This window comes from Histomonas meleagridis, assembly GCF_020186115.1.
Source record: "Histomonas meleagridis strain 2922-C6/04-10x chromosome Unknown contig_57, whole genome shotgun sequence".
In the NCBI taxonomy this organism is placed as follows: Eukaryota; Parabasalia; order Tritrichomonadida; family Dientamoebidae; genus Histomonas; species Histomonas meleagridis.
This window is the reverse complement of record NW_027150900.1, coordinates 48,550-71,491: the sequence shown is the minus strand read 5'-3', so window position 1 is coordinate 71,491 and position 22,942 is coordinate 48,550. Positions and strand designations below refer to the sequence as shown.

At 29.8% G+C, this 22,942-nt stretch overlaps 5 protein-coding genes across 5 annotated transcripts; 3 read left to right on the top strand and 2 right to left on the bottom strand.

Moving 5' to 3' along the window:
- Positions 1-2,559: 2,559 nt before the first annotated feature.
- On the bottom strand, positions 2,560-3,258 carry GO595_007727 (transformer-2 alpha; the record flags this gene model as incomplete). Its single annotated transcript, XM_067921222.1, has 1 exon — positions 2,560-3,258. One exon carries the CDS (start codon positions 3,256-3,258, stop codon positions 2,560-2,562), a length of 699 nt encoding a protein of 232 aa, XP_067772103.1.
- A 183-nt stretch (positions 3,259-3,441) lies between these two features.
- GO595_007726 (uncharacterized protein) lies at positions 3,442-4,662 on the bottom strand (the record flags this gene model as incomplete). The annotated part of the gene is made up of 1 exon (XM_067921221.1): positions 3,442-4,662. One exon carries the CDS (start codon positions 4,660-4,662, stop codon positions 3,442-3,444), a length of 1,221 nt encoding a protein of 406 aa, XP_067772102.1.
- Positions 4,663-6,020: 1,358 nt separating this feature from the next.
- Positions 6,021-8,882, top strand: GO595_007725 (XRN 5'-3' exonuclease N-terminus family protein; the record flags this gene model as incomplete). Its single annotated transcript, XM_067921220.1, has 1 exon — positions 6,021-8,882. The coding sequence occupies one exon, from the start codon at positions 6,021-6,023 to the stop codon at positions 8,880-8,882; it is 2,862 nt and encodes a 953-aa protein (XP_067772101.1).
- Positions 8,883-13,951: 5,069 nt separating this feature from the next.
- Positions 13,952-14,566, top strand: GO595_007724 (small GTP-binding protein; the record flags this gene model as incomplete). The annotated part of the gene is made up of 1 exon (XM_067921219.1): positions 13,952-14,566. One exon carries the CDS (start codon positions 13,952-13,954, stop codon positions 14,564-14,566), a length of 615 nt encoding a protein of 204 aa, XP_067772100.1.
- Positions 14,567-20,705: 6,139 nt separating this feature from the next.
- Positions 20,706-21,515, top strand: GO595_007723 (PSP1 C-terminal conserved region family protein; the record flags this gene model as incomplete). Its single annotated transcript, XM_067921218.1, has 1 exon — positions 20,706-21,515. The coding sequence occupies one exon, from the start codon at positions 20,706-20,708 to the stop codon at positions 21,513-21,515; it is 810 nt and encodes a 269-aa protein (XP_067772099.1).
- Between the last annotated feature and the right edge of the window lie 1,427 nt (positions 21,516-22,942).

Below are 22,942 nucleotides of genomic sequence, written 5' to 3'. Positions count from 1 at the left end.
CATCTGATTTAACGAATTTTTCTGATTTAACACATTCATCTGATTTAACAAATTTTGCTGATTTAACACATTCTTTTGTTTTTACCCATTCATATGGAGTCACAATGACAATGGCTCCGATAAACACATTTCTCTCTGACACATTTTTGTTTACATATATTAATTCAACATTCATTTCCACATTCACGGAACTTATATTTTATGAATATGGAATTGTTCGATATTCGACATATTATAACTTTTATTCAGTTTTCTTAATGTTTTATAAATCAAATGTTAACACAAATGATAAAAATGAGAATACGAACTTGATCATTATAATTGTCTGCGTTGTTATTGCAGTGCTTTTGATTTGTTTACTCATTGTTTTGATTGTTCATGTCAGAAATCGTAAGGAAAATGTAAATTCATTCGCATCAAGTAGTACAAATAAAGAAGAAATGGAAACACCAAATGACCTTTTGGTGGTTTCACCTGTCACACATGTTGAAGAAGATCCTTTTGCGAAAGATTTTCAGGAATATAATCAAATTTAATATGTATGTTAGTAAAAACTGTTTGAAATATATTATTCTCTATGTTAATGAATTCATTAAAAAAAATAATTAAAAATTCAAAATCAATCAATTTTAAAATTATCTAAATTTTAAAATATATTTAATTAAATTTTATTTGCTCCGATTTAATTCTTCAAGATTTACGTTGTTTTTATCTGATTTATGTTATTTTGTGTATCAAATGTAAACATGAAAAAAGACATAAAAAGCACACGAATTTCGTGATAACATTTTCATATTTTTGCTGACTCATTTCGAGACCGTTAGAAATTAAAAATTGAAAAACTTTGTTTTGATTAATGGGTTTTACGGAAATTGCTCTTTACCCATTTCAAAAATGGTTTAGACCTACACCAATTTACACACCATTTAGTACAATTAGGTTACCAAATACTTTGATAACAATGATTATCCTTTTCTTTTCATTTTTTATCATTTGCGCAGGTTTTATATTTTGTCATGTTCGCGGGATGCCAATGATCGGTTATATTCGTGGACGAGATGGTAGGCCAATTCCATCATGGATTGATTTAAATTCTTTGGGTAATCAGTTTTTGGCTGAAGGTATTGTAGCTTCTCTCATGTTTTCTCTTACTGCTGCATCTTTAATTGCTGCAGCCTATACTTTGTCTCTCCCAGATAATAGAAGCAAATCAGATTTAGAATTACTTATTTCAAAATTTGCATTAACTTCTCCAATTTGGTGCTTGTTTTCATATCTCATATTCCATTCCAAGATCCCCAGTTTCTCACCAAGATTCCGAGCATAAATAAATTTATCACATTTTTAATATTGAAAAGTTATGAATAAACAAAAAAAATTATTTTTTTTTACAAGATTTTAGGAAAAAATTATATAGTAAGTTCAAAAAATATCCATTTCTATCTATTGATATATGTATCATTAGAAATTTCTACATGTATTCTGTTTTCATAGTGTGTGCTTTTTCTTCAGACAATGATGCCCTTAGATTTGCTATTGTTATTATTTTTTACATAAAATATATTCCTTCTTGCTTAATAAATAGCATACACAACCAAAATTGAGAAAGAACGATAATAAACAACACAAATGGGACAATATGAAATGTGATGTTAAAAATATGGAAAATTCTTTTAAAGGGTTTGTTTCGCTTAAATTTACTTCAAATGCCAATGTAGACAACTTATGGGTGGAGATCAAGGGGTTTTGGATGTTTTTCTATAAAAAAGTATCTATAGCAATTCAGTATTTTTTTCCTCTTCATTTAAAATGCTTGTCTATAACAACAACAGAAGATGGATTCCAGAACAACATTTTTATTGAATTATCAGGTGCGGTTGGAATGTATTCTTTTACACTTACAACTACAAATAGAGTTGAATTACTTCATCTTTATGAAACAATTAAAAATGGAACAAAACAATTCCTTGACTCATACAATTCAAAGAATTTCAAAAAAGATCTATCATATGATTGTGAAATAGCATCAGGATTTATGAATTTGTCAAAACAGAAAAAAAGGCTAACTCTTACTAAACATGGTTTAAACTTAGATACACAAACTTTTCCGTTTGATCAAATTATTTCCTTTTCTACCATATCAAACTTCCTTCCCAATAATTCAAAAATCTATATAACCTTAAAAGATGATAAACAACCCAAAGAAATCGTTTGTTCAAGTACAAGTGATGCCATGGATGTTATGTCATCATTTTTATTTTTGTCAAAAGCAGATTTTAACATGATAATTTAGGAAAATTTCATCTCAAATTTTAATTATTTGATATGGAAGATAACCAAGGCTTAATGTAATCACATTTTAAGTATTATAAACATTGAAATATTGAAATCATTGATTAAAAAGATTTCTATTTAACTAAATAAAAGTTATTCCTTAAAGGGTATGTTATTTATTTTAAAGTGAATCAATACTCATAACCAAATACAATATCGATATTTTATCAAAAATTGTTTGGGGTCATTTGAATAGTTTACACGAATTGTCACATTTCTTGTTTTTTAATATCTTGGTCCCATAAATTCTCGAGGTGGTCTTGAATCGTAAGGGGGTCTTCGATCCATGGGTCGATCCATGGGTCGATCCATTGGCGGTAAATCGCGGTATTGTTCTCTTGGCCTTGATCGATATTCATAAGGATAAGGATAATTTGGTTCATCCAGGTATGGTTCAGGCCTCCTATCAAGATACCTTGGTTCTCGATAATCTGGTGGTGGGAGATCCCTTCGGTGATAATCGTCATAATATCCTCTTCTCATATATATGTCATCCATTGGGTAGTCACCTGGCCTTCCTGGTGGTGGCCTACGTTCATATCGTTCCCTACTAGGATAATTATCGTATGGATATTCTCTTCTTCTTGGGGGCATTGAGCCACCTGATCTTTTAGCTTCTTGACTTTTTCGGTAACTCTCAATATCAAAATGTGCATCGTAAGCATTTTTGACATGAATAGTTTGATTGTTTAATGTTTTTTCGTTAGCTTCATCAATAGCTTTTTGAACAGATGCAGTATCTTTAAAATGAACATAACCGTAATTACGACGTCCGTGTCTTTTGCCATAAGGAATTTCGACCAATTGAATTTCACCAAATTTGGAAAAATATTGTTTAAGATCATCTTCATTTGTTGTTTTTGAAAGGTTTCCTACCCAAATTGCTTTTTCTGATTTTGTCTTTTCATATTTTTGATCTTCCATTGCAAAATGTTAGACCACTGAGGAAAAAAGTGCAGTTAACCTCTTTCGGGATGAAACCGACCATTTTCCATTCAACTTTTTTAATGTAAAATTGAGAGCATTGACCGTTTGTCATTGTTATGTCGAACGTTTAATAACTGTAAATTTATATGCGTTTATTATTTAAGAAATAATATTGTTTATTTATTCGAATTCCCAATTCATAATAGCGCCAAAAGCCATTGCAATATTGGCCATATATAAACCTGTTTTAGAATTTACTTGATTATGTGTACTATATTCATTAAAGAAATCTACAATTTCCGGTAAATTAGGTATATCAGCTAAAACCAAAACTAATATCATTATAGGTAAAATATCTTCTTGACCAACTTGGACTGTAGGTCTAAAATCAGCTAAAGAAGTTCTTACATGAGCTCTGACATACATAATTCTAACCAATTCTTCAAATAAAAAGTCATGCATATTGCATATTATTCTGAATAAGTCATCCGGAATACAAGCAAAAGGTAACATATTACATTCAGATACAGAACGTCGATATAATCCGGGACATAATGTAACAGGTGTATTAAATGAGCCTGGTGGCATAAATTTCTCTTTAGCCCCAAATCCAGAGCCAGTAAGTTTGCGTAATTTTGAGACTTGTGTCAAAAATTGTGTATTTACTATTGGTTTTGGAAATAAAGGATGTGTTAACATGTAACGTTGGTATAACGCACGTGAACAAAACGATGATATTTGTGGGAGATCTTCTGGGATACTGTATTTATTTCGAAAATATTTTTCACATTGATCAGTAAAGGCTACAAATTGAGCCCAAATTTGACTGAGATCTATGGTGGAATAAAACTGTTGTAAGAAAGTTTCAAGTTGTGAGTCGGAATTAAATATTGCTTCTTCGAACGCATATTGTAATCGCCATTGGAAGTCCATGGTTTTTGAGTCACGATCATAAGGAGTTGAGGAAATGAGTTCTTTGATCATATGATCTTTGTTGAAGTTATGTGGAATATCCAAAAGAATATCAGATATGTTAAGAAAGGTACGTGAACAGTATTTCTCAGTTCTAGGTTCGTTGGGGCAATCAGTAAGGACGAAAAGAATTTTACGAAGCTTAAGTTGAAGAAAATGAAAATAATAATAACGTGACATGTGTTGGATAAGTTGTTTGAGACATGAAATTGCATTCTCGGTGGTGCATCGTTGAGTGCTATTGACAGAAAAATAATCAATTAATGTTTTGGTACAATTAGCCATGGTACCTGGTGTTGAGATCTGTTGAGATGATGAATCTTGTTGCGTAGAAACCTCAGATTCGACTTCTGGTTCCGGTTCTGGAATTGGGATGTTCGGAACTGATGCTTCTGCAGACCGATTATCTTCATTTGGAGTTGGCTCCATATTTATTTTAGAACGGTTATATAAACAATGTGTTTTAAACGGTCACCAATCTTTGTGCTGTATTTAAGTTCCTAATTAATAATTATTAATAATTTTATATGGGATATGATTAATTCACCAAAAATTCATTTTTTAATTATAAGTTTTTAAATGAAAAAAAAATTTCTGATCTAATCAATTATTTTAATTCATATTATATACCAAATAAATTGATGTTAATAAACAAGAAATAAATTCTTTATCATAATTGTTGGAAAATACGAGTAGTATGGATTGAACATAAAATCTTTTTTATAGTTTTTAAAAACTATAGGAAACATATTTATGTGTGACAAAAGAAGGTGTCTAGATTAAAGATTTAGAATTTAGATAATTTTTTAATTTTAATTTAACAAGAAGAAATCAAATAATTTCTTAAAATGCCACTTTTATTTATTGGTCACTTTTTGTCCATTTGTTTTTGAAAAAAGAAATGGATTCATTTTTTAGTGGTTTTTGCATATCAATTTTTTGCTGCATTTTACTTCTTATTCTCCTTCGATTAACAGTACCATACAAATCCAAGTTATTTGGAAATAAATCAATCCCATATAAATCAAAAGTTGAATCTACTGAATGGTTGAATTTTGTAACAAATCGTTTCATAACACATCTCCAGTCCGAAGAAGCTATGAATAAAATCAGTGAACTAGTTAATTCAAAAATACATCCCAATCATTTCAAGTTACTATCGATGGGAAACAATCCCATAGTTAAACACGTTGCGACCCTTGAAATGAAAGAAGCAGATGACGTACGGATTCTTGTTCCAATAGAATGGGAAACTGGTCCATCTTTCGATCTTTCATTTGGAAATCACATAAAGATAGAAGTTGATTTAATCAAATTTGGTGGTGAATTGCTTGTTTCTTGGCCAGGTAACAGTGACAGTGATATTGATGTTCAATTCATTGACAATATAATTTTTGATTTCAATCTTTCAATTATATTCTTTAAGAAAATAGATTTTTCTCCTTCAAGAGTTCCACTTCTTGGGCCAATTATTAAAGGAATTGTATCCACTATAATTTCAAGTCAGAATTTTAAGCTTCATCTTCCACATCCAGCAACAGATTAACTTATAATATTTTGTAAAATTATTTTAACTATTACCATGTTTTTAGATTTAGTAATTTAAAAAAAAATTGAAATTGATTTGAAACACATTTTTTTAATTTTTCAAAATATTCTTTATTTACATTTTAATTCTTCATTATGTAACATTTTTAATAATTAGAGTAAAGAATAAAATTGATTTCTTTTTTCGTTCTAAAAATATAAATGTCAATATTTTTCTGATATTTTATTTTTGCCATAAGATGGGAGTACCCGCGTTTTTCAAATGGCTACAAAGGAAATACCCTGCAATTATTTCTAACTGTATCGAAAAGAAATCCGACAGAGACTCATCGAAACCTAACCCTAACACAGAAGGAGATCGTGAATTTGATTGTTTATATTTGGATATGAATGGAATTATTCATCCATGTTTTCATCCAGATGGTGTTGCTCCCCCACGTTCCGAGGAAGAAATTTTTGACAACATTGACAGATACATTTTACGTGTTTTTAATATTGTCCGACCACGCATGCTATTATTTATGGCCATTGATGGTGTTGCACCACGTGCCAAGATGAATCAACAACGTATGCGACGTTATCGGTCAGCCAAAGACAATGCTTATAAACTCATTAAGATGAAACATGATGCAGAAGAAAACAATGATACTGCAGAATTAGAGATACTTAATGACCCTGATTATCTTAAGAAGCATGACAGCAATGTTATTACTCCAGGGAGTCCATTTTTTGAACGTCTTACAACACATCTTCGATCTTTTATCGCAAAACAACAACGCGATGATCCTGGCTGGCATCGTATTATGGTAATTCTTTCCGATGCCTCAGTTCCAGGCGAAGGCGAGCACAAGATCATGAGTTTTATTCGAAGCCAACGAATTCAGCCGAAATACGATCCGAACTGTCGTCATGTTATTTATGGACTAGATGCCGATTTAATTTTTTTAGGCTTAGCATCTCATGAGCCGTATTTTTTTTTATTACGAGAGAATGTTATTGATATGAGTGGTGAGAAGAATCCCGAGCGCGAAGATATTGGACCTGAATTTTTTCATTTTGTTTCTTTGTGGGTTTTAAGGCAATATTTAGAGCGTGATTTACAACCACCGAACTTAAGGTTTCAATGGGACTTTGAGAATGCACTTGATGACTTTATTTTCTTATGTTTTGGCGCTGGAAACGATTTCATTCCATCGATTCCAGGGTTCTCTATTCATTCCGGAGCTATTCAAGCCGTCATCTCGACATATCGACGCTTGTTACCTAAGTTAGGATACTTAACACAGAACGGCGCTGTTAACATCCCTGCGTTCTCACAAATAATGAAAGAATTCGACAAGGGCGAAGTGAAAGGACTCGAAACGATTCTTTATCCATCGCCGCAAGCAAAAGAAGCACAAGAATATGTCAACAAGATAAGTAACACTGATAATCCTGTCTATTGCGAGAAAGAGAAAGATGAAGAACAAAAGCGACAAAAACCAAATCAAGACGCGCCTTTGCATTCGATTAAGGAGTTAAAGCCAATGTATTACTGTATGAAGTTCCAATTCGATGCTGATGTTTATATGACTTGTGTACCAAAAGTAGTGACTGAATATGCAAAAGGAATGGTGTGGATATTAAATTATTACTTACATGGAGTACCCTCATGGAATTGGTATTACCCGTATCATTACGCTCCTTTAGCATCTGATTTCGATACAATTGATTTGGATCCAAAAAATTTCCAATTCGAACTGTCAGAACCGTTCAAACCGCTTGAACAATTAATGGCGGTTTTGCCGCCGCAAAGTGCACATTGTTTACCCCCAGTGATGAAATATTTAATGACGGATCCTAAGTCTGAACTTCATGAGTTTTATCCAACGAAGTTTACTGTTGATTTAGGAGGGAGTACAGCAACATGGCATGGAGTTGTGCATGTGCCGTTTATAGATGAAGTTAAAATGAAAAAAGTTTTGGAAAAATCCGATTTATCATTAACAGCGGATGAAATAAAGAGAAACACATTTGGGAAGACAAAAATATTCGTGCACAAAGATTTAGCGCCGCCGAAACATTTGGAAACTATAAACTTAAATCGTCCGTCATTTGGGAAAATGTATCGAATTCAAGGAATCGATTATGACAAAAATGTCTCGTGCGAATTCGAATTCGAATTTCCACACGTTGAACCAAATCAATTTATGTCATACCTAAATCGCGGAGTTGTATTTCCTCCTTCTGCGATTGAGCATAGACATAACTTGAATCGATATGACGCATTTTATGATAGAGGAACTATCGACGAGGACACATTCGCTGAGTCTGTTGAGCTGCCTCTTCAAATTCCGGGCTATTTGCCTGGAACGACAATGAACTCAAGATCAATTCTCGTACAAAAAATGAAATTTATGCATCAAAACCAAAATGACCAAGAACAAGAAATTCAGGAACGCCCTCCGCCAATGATAGACTCGAAGCCTTTGGGCGAACAAAATCATCGCAATCATCCAAACGGTTACTTGCAAAGAGGAACTCACCAACCGCCAATGAACGATGGCTACGATAGGAGACAACCCCCGCACGACGGTTATAATCAAGTTCAACCGCCATATAACGGTTACGATATAATGCAACCGCCGGTAAACGGTCCTCCAATAAATAATAACTATGATAGGAAACAGCCACCATACGATGGTTATAATAGACAGCAGCCTCCGTATGGTGGTTATGGTGGAAATCAACCTCCATATAACCCACCGCCACCAATGAACGATAGCTACGATAGAAGACAACCGCCGTATAACGGCTACGATAGAATGCAACCGCCGGTAAACGGTAACTATGATAGGAGACAGCAACCATACGATGGTTATAACAGACAGCAACCTCCGTATGGCGGATATCAAAACCAGCCCCCATACAATCAACCACCAATAAATAATGGCTACGATAGAAGGGGCACCCCAACCAACGGTTATAATTCTGAACAACCGCCTTATGATCGTAAGCAGCCACCGCATCCAGATCAATATCAGCGCATGAGCCAGTATCCGCCTAACGGATATCCCCAAGGCAAATACCAGCAGCCGAACACCGGATATCCGCCATACTAATAATATATTATCTGTTCTTTTATAGATTAAAATAAACAGAAATTTGTTTAATATTTTATTAACATTATAAAGAATGTTTCCGCGTTACTCTGTCTTAAGATGAGAAATCGAGTTCATTATTAAGTTTTTGTTGTTGAACTCCATTTTCATCAATCGAAATATTTGATATATCTGAAACATCAAACGAAACTTCGTCCGTCTTGAAAACAGAACTTGAACTATTTGTTTCTTCTTCTTCTTCGATGTACAATTTGTTGATTTTTTCATGAATTTCATTGATTTCTTCGTCATCACTTTCATTTGTATCATTTGTATCTTCTTCAGCATTAAATTCGAAATAATTTTTCGGCTGATAACTTATTTCAAGTTTCGTTTTATTGTCAGTTGTATCGCTAGAAAAAGATTTTGTCGAATACTCATGTATATGCTTGAACGATTTTTTGGGAAATATATAATCAGATGATGAAAAACTGTCTGAAGAATAAAGTATTCGATTCCTGTGGTCATATAGAAGTGTCGAACTATCATCAATTGATGAATCAGATGATGTAATTTTTTTTGAGATCAAAAATTTGTCTTCCGAACTTGAAAATGAAGAATCTGAATCAAATGAACTGCTATAAGTGGTAGAATAATCCGAATTTTTGAAGCGAAATCCGCAATTTGGACATTCAACAATTGAATCTGATGAGTACGTACTTGAATTTGATGAAAAGATACTTGAATTTGAGTCGAAAGAAAACATTGCTTGAGGTAAATGTTTTCGATATGATAAAATACTTTCCGATGAATCAGAAAGATATGAGTTTTTGTTGGTGCTTTTATGGTGTTTGAAATATGGGGTTTCATTTTTAATTTTATTAGATTTTGGTGGTTTTGGATATGGCTTTTTTTCTTCTTGTATTGAATCTGAAGAATATTTATTATACTTTATGTCATTAAAAACATCGCTAGAACTTGACATGTCTGAAAAATTTATGAATTGTGATTTTTTCTTTGAATATATTTCATTGTAATTTTTATTTTTTGGTTTTGCTGAAAATCTTGATTCATCTATTTCTTTCCTAAATTCCCTAAGTCGCTCTTTTATGATATGGAGTTGTTGAGTAACAGAAAGAGACATAAACTTTTTTAAACGTAAATATTAAAAGGTTTATTTTTATTAATGAATGGAATAAACAACACAAAAAGTTTCACAAGAAGCTGCTTGCTGAGATCAAGCAATTCGAATTTAAGGATTGAATTTATTGAGATATTTGTAATTATGAACATCAGGGTAATGAACAAATTATGTTGTATATTTTACTCTTTTGTTTTATAGAATTTTTCGATCTTCAATTGAATTGTGATGTAAAGACTGGTAATTATTCCATTTATTTTCAATGTTTCTTATCAAAACTAAAAATAATCATGAGGTTAAAAATTCTTTCAAATTAGCAGAAACACAATAGTGTATCGATTACACAGACAAGATTTATCATAAATATATGGGGTGCCCCGGGTTTGGGAATAATTATAAAAGTTCATAACTTCACGAAGCAAAGAATGGATATAATTTCGAAAATAGAAAATAATATATATAATTTAAAAGAAGATAATATTGGGGAAACGGTTCAAATAATTACAACGTTAATTGGAGAAAGTCAAGAAAATTCTTTATATACAATAATATGCATGATTATTTTTTCTTTTTACTATTCAAGAGGATATAATGCGGATTTAATACTACAATTTCTTATTGAATTAAATCAAGAAATCAAAAATGAAATCAATATTATAGAAATTTTCCGAAATTCATTAAATAATTTTTATAAACACGATGGAATATGTTATATTTTTCAAAAGATGATTGATAAAAATTTAATTTCACCCAGTGAATTAGATAATGATCATTTTTTATATTTTATTCATTATAAAAATGCTGAAGAAGTTGAACATTTAAAGAATCATGGAAGTATTTCTGGGTTTCATTCGATGAGCATTGTTATGTTTTGGGATAAATTTGTTAAAAATATCGAAAATCTTTCAAAAAATGATTGGGAGCTTCATAAGAAATTACTAAAAGAAGGATATAATCCAAATGAAATTGCTTTAATAATTCGGAATGATGAAATAGAAAAACTTCAAGAAATATCATCACAAACAAATTTTGATTTTAATCAAACAATTGAACCATCACTTTATGAAAGTTGTTCATTTATTAATCATGAAAATGTTACATTAATTGATTATGCAGCATTTTTTTCTTCAATCAAATGTTTTAAATATTTACTTATGAATGGCGCAAATGTAGAAAACACAGGTAAATATGCAATTGCAGGTGGGAATGAAGAAATCATTCATTTATGTGAACAGAATCATTCATCATTTGAAAGTGCATTTGAAACAGCAATTCAATTTCATCGAAATGATATATTTAAATATCTTTATGAAGAGAAACTTACGGAAATAGATATGAACATTTTAGGACTGATATGTATTAAATACAATAATTATGAACTTTTTTCAGTTTTACTAGATAAAGGGATGGAAATTGATGAATCAATAATCAATAATTTGGCGCAGTATGGTAATTTTCTTCTTATAAAAAGATTTTTTAAGAGAAAATAAATTACCAAAAGATATCATTTCTTATGCTGCAAATTCAGGGAATATAGAACTTATTAAATATATTCTCAATCATGAGAAATATGACATTAATTCTAAAGGATATAATTTGTTTTTAATCTTGTTATTTTCTTTATTTTCATGTTTCACTCGTTATTCCAATATTCATATAATGTTTTTTCAACCGCACTTATAACAGCATCTTATCTTGGACATAGAGAAATTGTTGAACTACTTCTTAAACAAAAAAAGATTAATATTAATGCTAGTACATTTTTTAATTATGAAATCGAATTTATTTATATAATTTGATATTTTATAATTATATTTGGAAATGATTTAAATTATTTGATACAGCACATATAACAGCATCTTATCTTGGACATAGAGAAATTGTTGAACTACTTCTTGATCAAAAAGGAATAAAAATCAATGATAAAGAAGTTTGTTCATGATGTTATGGATTTTTTTGACTAATTTTATGATGTTTTGGTAAATATTTGGAAATTGTTTGAATTATTTCAAACAGCACTTATTTAGGCATCTCAACAAGGTAATATAGACATTGTTAAATTACTTCTTGAGCAAAAAGAAATTGATGTTAATGATCAAGGTTTTAATTTGTTTTGTTTAAAGTCGATTTTAACAATTTTGGTTTTCAATCAAATAATTGGTGTTTGTTTTTAATATTTTGGACAGCACTAATGAGAGCATGTGAATTTGGTCATTTAGAAATAGTTAAATTACTTATTGAACATGAAGGGATTAATATTAATGCTCAACCTATTTGTACCTCATGAATATTTACTGTGTTATATCTTTTGTAATTTATATGAAATTGTGCAATATGACAAGGTCATTATGCAGTTGCAAAAGTACAAAAAGAAATCGGTGGTATAAATGCTAATGATATTTATTTATTCTATGAAAAAAACACTTTAGTAATTTTATCTTAAATATTATAAGCAGCATAATGGGCATCTTCAAGTGGTCATGCATAAATAGTTAAATTACTTATGGAACAAAAATAATATGATATTAATACTATAGATATTTATTTTCTTTTGTATTCATTTTAATCATTTGGTATTTTCAAATTATATTCGGAAATATAGATATTTCATATAAACATTTGGAATTACTTATAAACATGTAAAACAGTGCATATGATAGCATCAAAAAATATAAATACAGATATAATTCGAATGATATATTATTTAAATCCAAATTCATCGAAATGATAAAAGGATGATATCCAATTATCGAAATAGACTTGTTATAAATCCGCTTTGTTTAAATACAATATAATTATTTCATGATATTTGAACTATTAGAATTATATAAATACAAATTTGATGGATCGAAGAATATTTTTATATCATATTTCATTACAACAGAAAAAAAATATCAGAAATAATGAATATTTATATATAAGATTCGAATTTAATGCTATCATATAAATTTCGGTCATAATCATATCTAAATCATTCTAATAAACTTTAGGTATATATATGACGTAATATAGTTTTACTCAAATTTCAACTTTGATCAATGAATAGTTTACACATTCATAAAGTATTCAATAAGTTATTGTGACACTCACCACTTTTTTAATGTCTTTTAATCGGACTGTATTTTGCCAAATTGTATTTCATTTTCTATTTTCATTCAAAATAGGTGTCATTTATATTTTTATTGAAAATCAAATTGATAGAATAATAATTTCTTTTAAAAAGTGGGATCGTTTTATATCGTTCGAAATTTACTTTTTAAAAATCGATTGAGAGGATTTGGAGGTTTGGTCTGCGGTTGTGTAATTGATCCGTCATGACTTTGTAGTATAAATTCATATTGTATATATTTTAATTTTTATAAATTTTACGATAGATCTTTTTGAATAACACGATACATACTAACCGCTATCCAGCTTTGAAATATCCTCTTAAAAAGTCGAATTTCAATCGTCAAAATCTATGCATCTTACTTATGAAAAACAAATTCTAGATTTAAATAAACACTAAATGCAGATGAAAAAGAGACAAAATTAATATTTGCTATGTTTCGCTTTTCGAAAGCTAAAATAATTAATTACAAATAAAATTGTTCAAAATGAATTGTGGTCGTGCAATGAGGAAAAATTAAAATAGATATAAATATGATTATGTCAAATCAAAAATTTAACATTTTTTATATAAGTCAATGATACAATTTTGAAAATGATTAAATTATTGATAATAAAACCAGGTAAAAATTTGATGAACTTCTCCTTCACATAGAAATAAAATATTTGAAGATTATAATTAATAATAATGAAGGATACATCTCACATTTCTTGATTGTTTCCACAATGATTTGAATTTTGGCAAAAATTAAGTTATTGTCAAATTTCAAATTCAAAAATTTATTTTAATAAACCAGAGAAAAATGTTATTTTAAATAACCGTCCAATCGTTGCAGAAGAGATGAAAAAAAGTTTTAGCGCAAAAGTTGTACTTCTTGGGGACACCTCAGTCGGTAAGACATCACTCTTGAATCGGATTATAACTGACACATATGATGATCAAATTTCAACAACAGTTGGAGCAAGTTATTCATACCGAACAATTGAAGTTGATGACAAAGAAGTAAAGCTACAAATCTGGGATACAGCTGGACAAGAAAGGTATAGGTGCCTCTCACCAATTTATTGTCGTGATGCACAAATAGGCTTTATCGTGTATTCAGTAGCTGATAGGAAGACTTTTGAAATCATTGATTACTGGGTTACTAGCCTAACTGAGAATAGTGGAACCAATGTTCTATTATTTTTGATTGGTAACAAAATTGATCTGCCACGCGAAGGAGATGGAGTCCCAATAGATGAAGGAATAGCCAAAGCAGAAGAGATTCATGCATCGTTCTATGAAATTAGTGCAAAGACTGGAAGTGGTGTTAATGAACTTATTCAAATGGTAGCACATGAATTTGTTCAATCAAAGGAAACTCATAATCAATCAAAAACAGCAGAAGAAACCACTAATGTGGATATTACGAACTCGGAACCAAATAAATCTAAGGGTTGTTGTGGTGGTTCATAATCTCATTTCAATTTCATAAAAATTATCTCACCATAATATCATATTTTTCATTCTTTAAAGATGCTGTCATAAGATTCTCTTATACTTCATGTGATTTTGCAATTTATTCTTTGGAATCATTCTTTTTGATTTGGGTATATGATGATGACTCGAAGCATTTGAAGTTGATTTTTGTAATACTTTAAAGTAGATTATATTTTATTAAGATATTTTACAAATTTCATGTTGAAACATGTGATGCTTATTTGTTTGTTTTTTTTCATATCTTTCATACGTTTCACACAATATAATATAACTTCTTCACAGCCAAACAACTCATCAACATCACAATTAACCAAATATTTGAATTTCCCGTCTTTAAAGATTTTTTGAATTTCTTCTTCATAAACTACCCAACTTTCTTTGGTTTTTTTACAGTCATCCACCACTAAAACACGTGGTATTGTGGGACCATGTTCCATCATTTGTGGTAATATATCTGAAATTGCATAAGTATAACTTTCACGACATACACGCGAGATATAAAGTATCATGGCATGACCCCATGTGCACATATGTTCTGAAAATACTAAATCTTCAATAAGAAATTCATAAATTTTGTCATTATATTCGCATTCTCTAGAAAAAATAGAAAACTTTGTAGGTTTGTATTTGATGTGAGAAGGGTTTGGACCATCAGGAAATGTCCAAAGTCAGTTTTTTTAAAATGATTATTCAGACCACACACCAACATTGACTTTAACTTGTGGAATTCTTTCCAATCCTTTCAAGAATTTGAAAGTTCCTGTATTGGTTACATTTGATCTCATTTTTTATATTAGAAAAAGTTTCAGCTTTAATGATTTACAGAGGCACTTCAACTCTAATTTCCTCAATAGTTTTTCGTTGAAAATCAAAATGTATGGGTAACTTCGGGTATTGAGTTTAAATATAAATTTTTAGGCAATTTCGACTGCATCATTTTGGGATCTCGATCTGATCAATTTTTCTCTTTTTTCTAAGGATTATCAAAAATCCTTTGAATAATAAAACCCTTCAAGGTCTCCAATGTAAACATCAAAAATTTTATCTTGATTGTTTTTCAATATTTGGAGAAAAAGTGAAAATATGTGAAAAAATCAAACATTTCAATGTTAATTCAAATGAATCTTTATATATTGAATGGCGATGTGATTTTATTTTTAATGTATTAATATAAATGATATTTTTTTTCATATATATCAGCATTATTTAAATTGTTAAGAATAAGAAATTTTTGTTTCAAAACAAGGTGAAGTGCCAAATTAAGATGTGATTTTTTCTAATTTTTTGATTTTTTTATGCAATGTTAAAATTATTATGAATTGAGCTGCATGATTACAATCTAATTTACAGTTACTTTAAAATGCCTAGATATTTTTGTTAAAAATTAAATAATATTAATGAAAACATACTCTTTTTCATTAATTCGGATAAATTCTTCGATAAATTCTTTTTAAATCTAATTATATAAATATATTCAGATCAGTAAAATTGAGTTTTATGTCTTATTAGAATATATTGGCATAAGACAAAGATAATATTATCATTTTTAATAATGACCCTTGAGGGTCGCGTCCGATTGTAAAACCCCTGTACGTTAAGGGCTTCTCAATTTTCTGAAGTTTATTGTGCGGAAATTTTTTATTTCGAATATATCTCATTATACATAGTGCTTAAAATTGAAAATAGAAATTTTTGATGGTGTTGATGTTTATTGATCCAATTTTTTTTGACGAACTCAAATGGCCTTAGAGAGTGCTAAAGTGTTGTACTTGCAATTAGACCATTGTCTGGACCGTTTCATGCATAAACATAACGGTTTAATTTATTACCTGTATTATAATTTATTTAATTTTTGGGATTTTGCTTCTAATTAAATTCAAAAGCAAAAGTTTCTATCCCAAAATTTTACATACGCCTAATAAAATCTCATATATGTTACATTCAGTTAATCGAACTATTTTATTAAAATATGTCATTTCTAGAAAAAAAATTCATCAAAAAATGAAACAAACTAAATATTTAATAATTTTCTGTAATTCAAATTGCAGGTTCTTTATAGTATAAATATACTGTACAAAAATAGTTCTTCAGGTTTGAGCTAAAATTTTTTTTAAATCAACGATAGTACTTTTTCAATGTTAACCGATTTAAACTATTGAAATTTTGATCGGTAATTATTTTTTAGACAAATCCAATTTTTCTCGGAGCTGAGCATTATTCATCAACACTACGAATAAGCTACTGTGTTCTTAAGTAAAGGTTATATTTGTAATGATAAAGGGTTGATTCCTGACTATGAATTTTATAAATTTATAATAAATTTTTCTTTTTTAGATTCAAAATAGCATTAATTAACTCTTGTGGATCTTTTTCACATGCATCACTCAATAAATAATTGCGAATTAATTGATCTCTAGTACCCTCACGAAATGTGTATTTTTGATACATGGGCGTATTGATTTTATTCAATGTGTCCTTTAACAAAAGGTATTTTTTACGTGTAATCTTAATATTATAATCGGAAAGGAACTGATATAATTTGGTTTCTTTCCAACTAAAATTAGAATCATTAATTTCTTTTCTAATTTGATCTGTCCTTTTTGTTTGTTCTGCAGAACATATATTAGAATTGCTTGTAGGTTCCTGGATGTCAGGTTCAGAATAAGAAATAAAATCTTTTTCATCAATAGATGCAATCACACTGTCCCTGAAAACATCATTAACATTTTGATAATAATTTATTTCTCCAGATGTGTTAAGGTTGGATAATGTATCCGCCATAAAAAATATTGGACTGACACACTTTTTGCCTCAAATCTTTGTTTAAACAAATTTTTGAAACAACGATATGAAATTGTGTAATTTACATATTTCGAAACAATTTTTCTGATAAAAAACCGTTTATGTGGTTGGCATGAAAAACCCCTCACGATTGAGAACGATAGAATAAAGACAAACAGCAAATCTTTTCCCACGATCATGCGCAGCTAACAACTAGCTTTGAAAAGCATACACGTTACTCAGGATCAGCCAATGACGCTCACACAATCCCCAATGCAATGATGATGTACTAATTAATTATTGAAATGGGTTGGTATCAATAAAAATAAGACAAAAGACCAAAAAAAAAAACACCTACACAGACAATTTTTGCTCATTTTATTTTTATGAAGATTGAATTCTCCCATTTTAAACTATAAAAACCGATTTTCCCGAAAATGGAAAGCAAATGACTAGTTTACTCCGGAGAAAAAAAATTGTGAAGTACGATTATATTCAACTGTAAAAATTTTTACAGATATTGAGTCGTATCGTGCTTTCCATTTTTTGGGATTAGTTTCAATTTTTAGTGTTGTTTTTTAAGCATATCAATTACTTGGGCCAGTCACTCTAAAATTTAAACCTTTTTCACATGATGTCTTAAAAGATGAAACCCTATATGGGTACAGATGAGCACCAAATTAAATATACTTTTTCTCTTCATATATTTTAGCAAAAACATTTTAAATTCATAAAACATATCTACCATGATATAGAGATTATTTTGAGCATTGATTTTTTTAAAAAATTAAAAATCAAATAATTATTCATTTTTTTGATAAATTCGGTTTTTTGATATTTTTCGATGAACATAGGATTTATAATTATAGTTTAATAATTTGTATATAATTTGATTTTTTTTTATTGAGTATTCATTATGATAATGCACTCTTTAAGGAAATAAATTATGAAAAATAAACAATTCAAAAATGCAGAAATTTACAAGTAAATTTACTTTAATTATGTTAAGCAAGATATTTTTTTACAAGAGCATTCGTAAACTTCTCAATTTTGAATATTTACTTTTGTGAAGCAAGCCAAACAAATAGCTATCGTTTAATTAAAAGAAGGAATGTTGGAAGTTTACCTTTCTTGTTGCTCAGATTCTGAAGGTTTGCGGGCGTTACCACGGATACATTGGGATATAAAATCTTTTACATGGGGAGAAACGATTGGTTTTCAAAATTTATCTATACCATTTGTTTGTTCTAACAACTTGGAATTATTTCTTTGTAATGATTATTCTGTATTGTCAAGGTTAAACTTGAATTAACTCCAGAAAATTGTAATAAAATTCTAACTTATGAATTTACTTATTGTAATCATCCATTTCAAATGACAATAAAGTATTGTCTTCCACCAACAAATTTTCCCATTGATCCAAAATACAAAAGTTACCATTATATTTTTTTCTTATCTTACGTATTTCCCAGCTTCCATTGTTCAACCAGTTACCATATTTTCTTATATACTTGATTTAAATTCACCTAAGTCTATAACATGCTATCCACTAAAATACAATGTTTTTTGTCGCGCACCGGACACAAATAAAAACATATTTCTAGGTCCATCAGGTCCTACTAATCTCTTCAAATTTAAACCGGGAAACTTTTCACTCATTTCACAAGATTTCATGATATTTTTCTTTGCATCTTCCTCCAGTAGGTTACATCGGAGATGTTACTCTTAACTTTTTAGGTGGTCCTTATGATGGGGTTTATGAATCCGAACTCAAACAAGTTGGTAAAATCATATCATCATGCACAGTCGAAATTACACCAGACCACTTTGTAATATTTCCCACATATTTACATGTCAGAAACAAAAAACGATCATTTGAAACAATTAATATTAATAACTCAAATTCATTTACATCAATTAAAGAAGCAGTTGCAACAATCATTTCACATCAATTTTCGATATTACATCGACAAGAATTCTCCGCTGACATTATATTCTCTATGTCGATATCATCGAAATATTAAACATTCGAACAGCATGTACATTTTCAAATATAGAATTACGTTATATTCTTTATGAAGAAAAACAAGGAAAATTAGTTCCAATGTTTGGGAAAATAGATAACGTAATTAAATCTTCAAAAGTTTCATCGTGGCATTCTAATGTGACAACGCTTTCGATTATATTAAATGAAATCCCAAACAAAACAAATGTTGTTTCCGTTTTTTTAAGGCCCTCATTTAGTGATTATCATCGATGTATGATGGGTTTTCGCAGTGTTGAAGGACAAATTTGTTTGTCGGATGGAAAAGACGGCTTAGAGTTGTGCTGTTACGAATTACAAAGTGACGTGATGCGTTTAATCATTTTTGGTTTGTTGATGCGAAACAAAGAAAAGAATTGGAATTTTTACACGTGTTTGGATTGCATAAGTGGAAGTTGGGAATTCGTTCATAACCGAAGCGTTGAATATGTGACAAAATATGTAAATGATAACGAAGTGATTACATGTTTGCTACAGCGGGATGATGATGACATGTAGAAAATGATGTAATGGTTCAGTGACAATATTTTTTGATTGAGTAAATCGCGTTTAAAAAAATATGTAATTAGTTAATACGATTAAACAACGATCAAAAAGTGGAATATTGTGAAATATTTAATCGTTTTGGTATTTGTTTATCAAAAAATATTTATTAATGTGAAATAATATCATTTAAATGCTTTTTTGAAGAATCTGTTGTTTGAAGAGATTTTCATTTTCAACAATTTCCTATCTATTCCAATTGTAAAAGTTGAAATCTTATGTGTTTTTGGATATAATTATCTGGTACAAAGATCATCATATAATTCTTTCAAGCAGTTCATCGGAGACAATTTTTCACAACATATTTATAAGGATAAGTCTCTTACATACTTCTTAATGTATGCACCCATTGGCCTATGATATACAGATACAGAAATGATAGATAAAATTCACGAGATGATCAATCTCTGATATTTGAAAAGCCTTTTTTATATCATGATAATATTTATCATAAAAAAAATTTATTTATAATTCATTTTATTTTTAATAATGTAAAAATAAGATTCCGAATATGTAACCATTGATAATATAATTTGAAAAAGTTCTTCACCTGCTCCAAAATTGATAGTTCAGAAACTGAAACTTTTTATAAACTGTGCAAACGATTTACAGAACGTTCTGTCGTGGCAGGCATTCAAATCATATTTTGTATAGTTTACTCTATTGAAATCGAAGCAATTTGCTGACAAAATTGGCTGAAAACGATGTAAATTTGAATTGAAATTCAGGCGGTCACTTTTCATATCAATGAGCAAGGATTGGGGCTTCTATAGCGAGGAGCCAGATGAAACGCCCAATGAACAGCCTCAATTTTCACTACTCCCATCTTCCCTTAGAGACATTTGGGATACTGATATATCAAATGATTCAAATCAGAGAACACAGCTCCAATTTCCTTCTTCAATTGGGCAAAATTATCGTAGTAATAGAACATTGCCATTTCCGGAATCTGCACCGCAAATGCAATTTATGGACATGCCACAAGAATCATATGAAGATATGGCATTTACTGGCGAAATCGAACCAGAAGGTGGCCCCTTGAATGTGAAACATTATCAGGTTCAATTCCACCCATTTCGTACTGTTGTTTTTAAAGCACCAGCAACTTTATCACTCCAAAGTGGAGATTATGTTCTTACTGAAGCAGACAGAGGTTATGATGTAGGTAAAATTGTAAGCGAAGTTCAAAAGCCTCCAGCACGTGACTTAAAGAGTGCAAAATCTATTGTTCGAAAAGCAGTTCAAAGCGAAATCTCACAATTACCACAAAAAGCAGAACGAGAAGCAAAAGCAATGGAATTATGTCAACTAAAAGCACGTGAAATGGGCCTTCCTATGAAGATCACTGGAGCTGTTTTCCAATTTGATGGGAAAAAATTAATTTTTTATTATACAGCTGATTCATATGTTGATTTTCGAAATTTAGTTAGATCTTTGTTTAAGATATATGGCACACGAATTTGGATGGTTTGGCATGATGGAACAACACCAGTTAACAACTCTTTTGTGATGCAGCCACAAAGGCCTATCAGCCCCACATTCAAAAACCGTTTTTGATAAAATACATTTAAATTTCCCACTTTTTGAATGACTTAAAGACGATAAAACATCTTCCCCGCGGCTGAAAATTTTACAACAGTGGCATAAATTGAAGTAAATAAACGTGTTTTCTGCGTTCAATTCTGAATACACGATAAAAAACTTTTGCACAGGCCGATGTCACTTTTTTGCGATATTTTTTCGAATAAATTTTTTGAAACTTTAGAATCTTATTATAAACTCATGTACTGAGTATTAGTTTGTTAATCATTTTTATCATAAATTGAAATGATTGTTTAAAATACCTCACTACTTCAGTTTCGGAGTAACACCAACAAAATTCGATATGAAATTATTTAATAAAATTTATTGTTTCGAGAGATATTATTATTTTATCAAGTAAGTTTGCTTTTCAAAAATATCTCTGAACCAATTAATAACTTCTATATTTTTTTATCAATATAATGTGCAATCAAATTATTTTTGTTTTTATCAGTTATTTTTTTAAACATCATGTAAATCTGAAATTCATATAAAAGTTTCTTTCAATATTTATTTAATGACTTATTAATTTCCAAAAATTTCTATTTTTAACAAAACATTAACACGTCTGAAATTTTTATTCACAAATTAATTGAAGTTCTTTTGTTTTTATGTATGACATCCATTTCGAAAGTCAATTTTCTTGAGTTCTTATGATGGAACGTCAATTTTTCCGGCTGAAATATCAATTTTTTCGGGTGTAACAGCGGCGTCAATTTATCTTCTACACCTATTAAGTTATCATCGAATTTTTCCTTTGCGATTAAACTCGTTGATTTTAGTCTATAATTTTGCGGTGATCTTCTGATAGCCAATTGTTTATGAGATCTATGCGCCTTATTCACTCGCATCATTCCGGTGATAATTTCACTTTGTGTAGCGAACGGCAAAATTTTTGGTGAAGAATCTGAACTTAAAAATCGAGTCACAGTTATATATGAATAACAATCAGTGATAGTAACAATTGGTGAATCGTCGGGAACAATTAAAATTCGTAATCCTCGAATTACGTCTTCAATACTTCGATCCCATTCATATATATCAATTACACCTAAAGTCGCAACTTTCGGTTCTCTATTTGCGATTACACGAATGAAATGTAACGCAGAAGAACATTTCGATATCGAATGTAATGCGTTTTGATATATCTTCGAAAGAGAAGTTAAATTATTTTCATTTATTATTTTCGAAACTATTAAAGCCGAAATTTCGAAAATAGAATTCATTACAGGTCGTGAACAATATTTTAACATCATTGAATAATGTAATAATGATTTACATAATGCACTATCACTAACATTCGATAAAAGCTCATTAACGTTAGGACAAGAAGTAAATAATTGCGGCCGATTCATTTTAATAGGTGCAATTATCATCATAATTTCTTCCGATTTAATACCTTT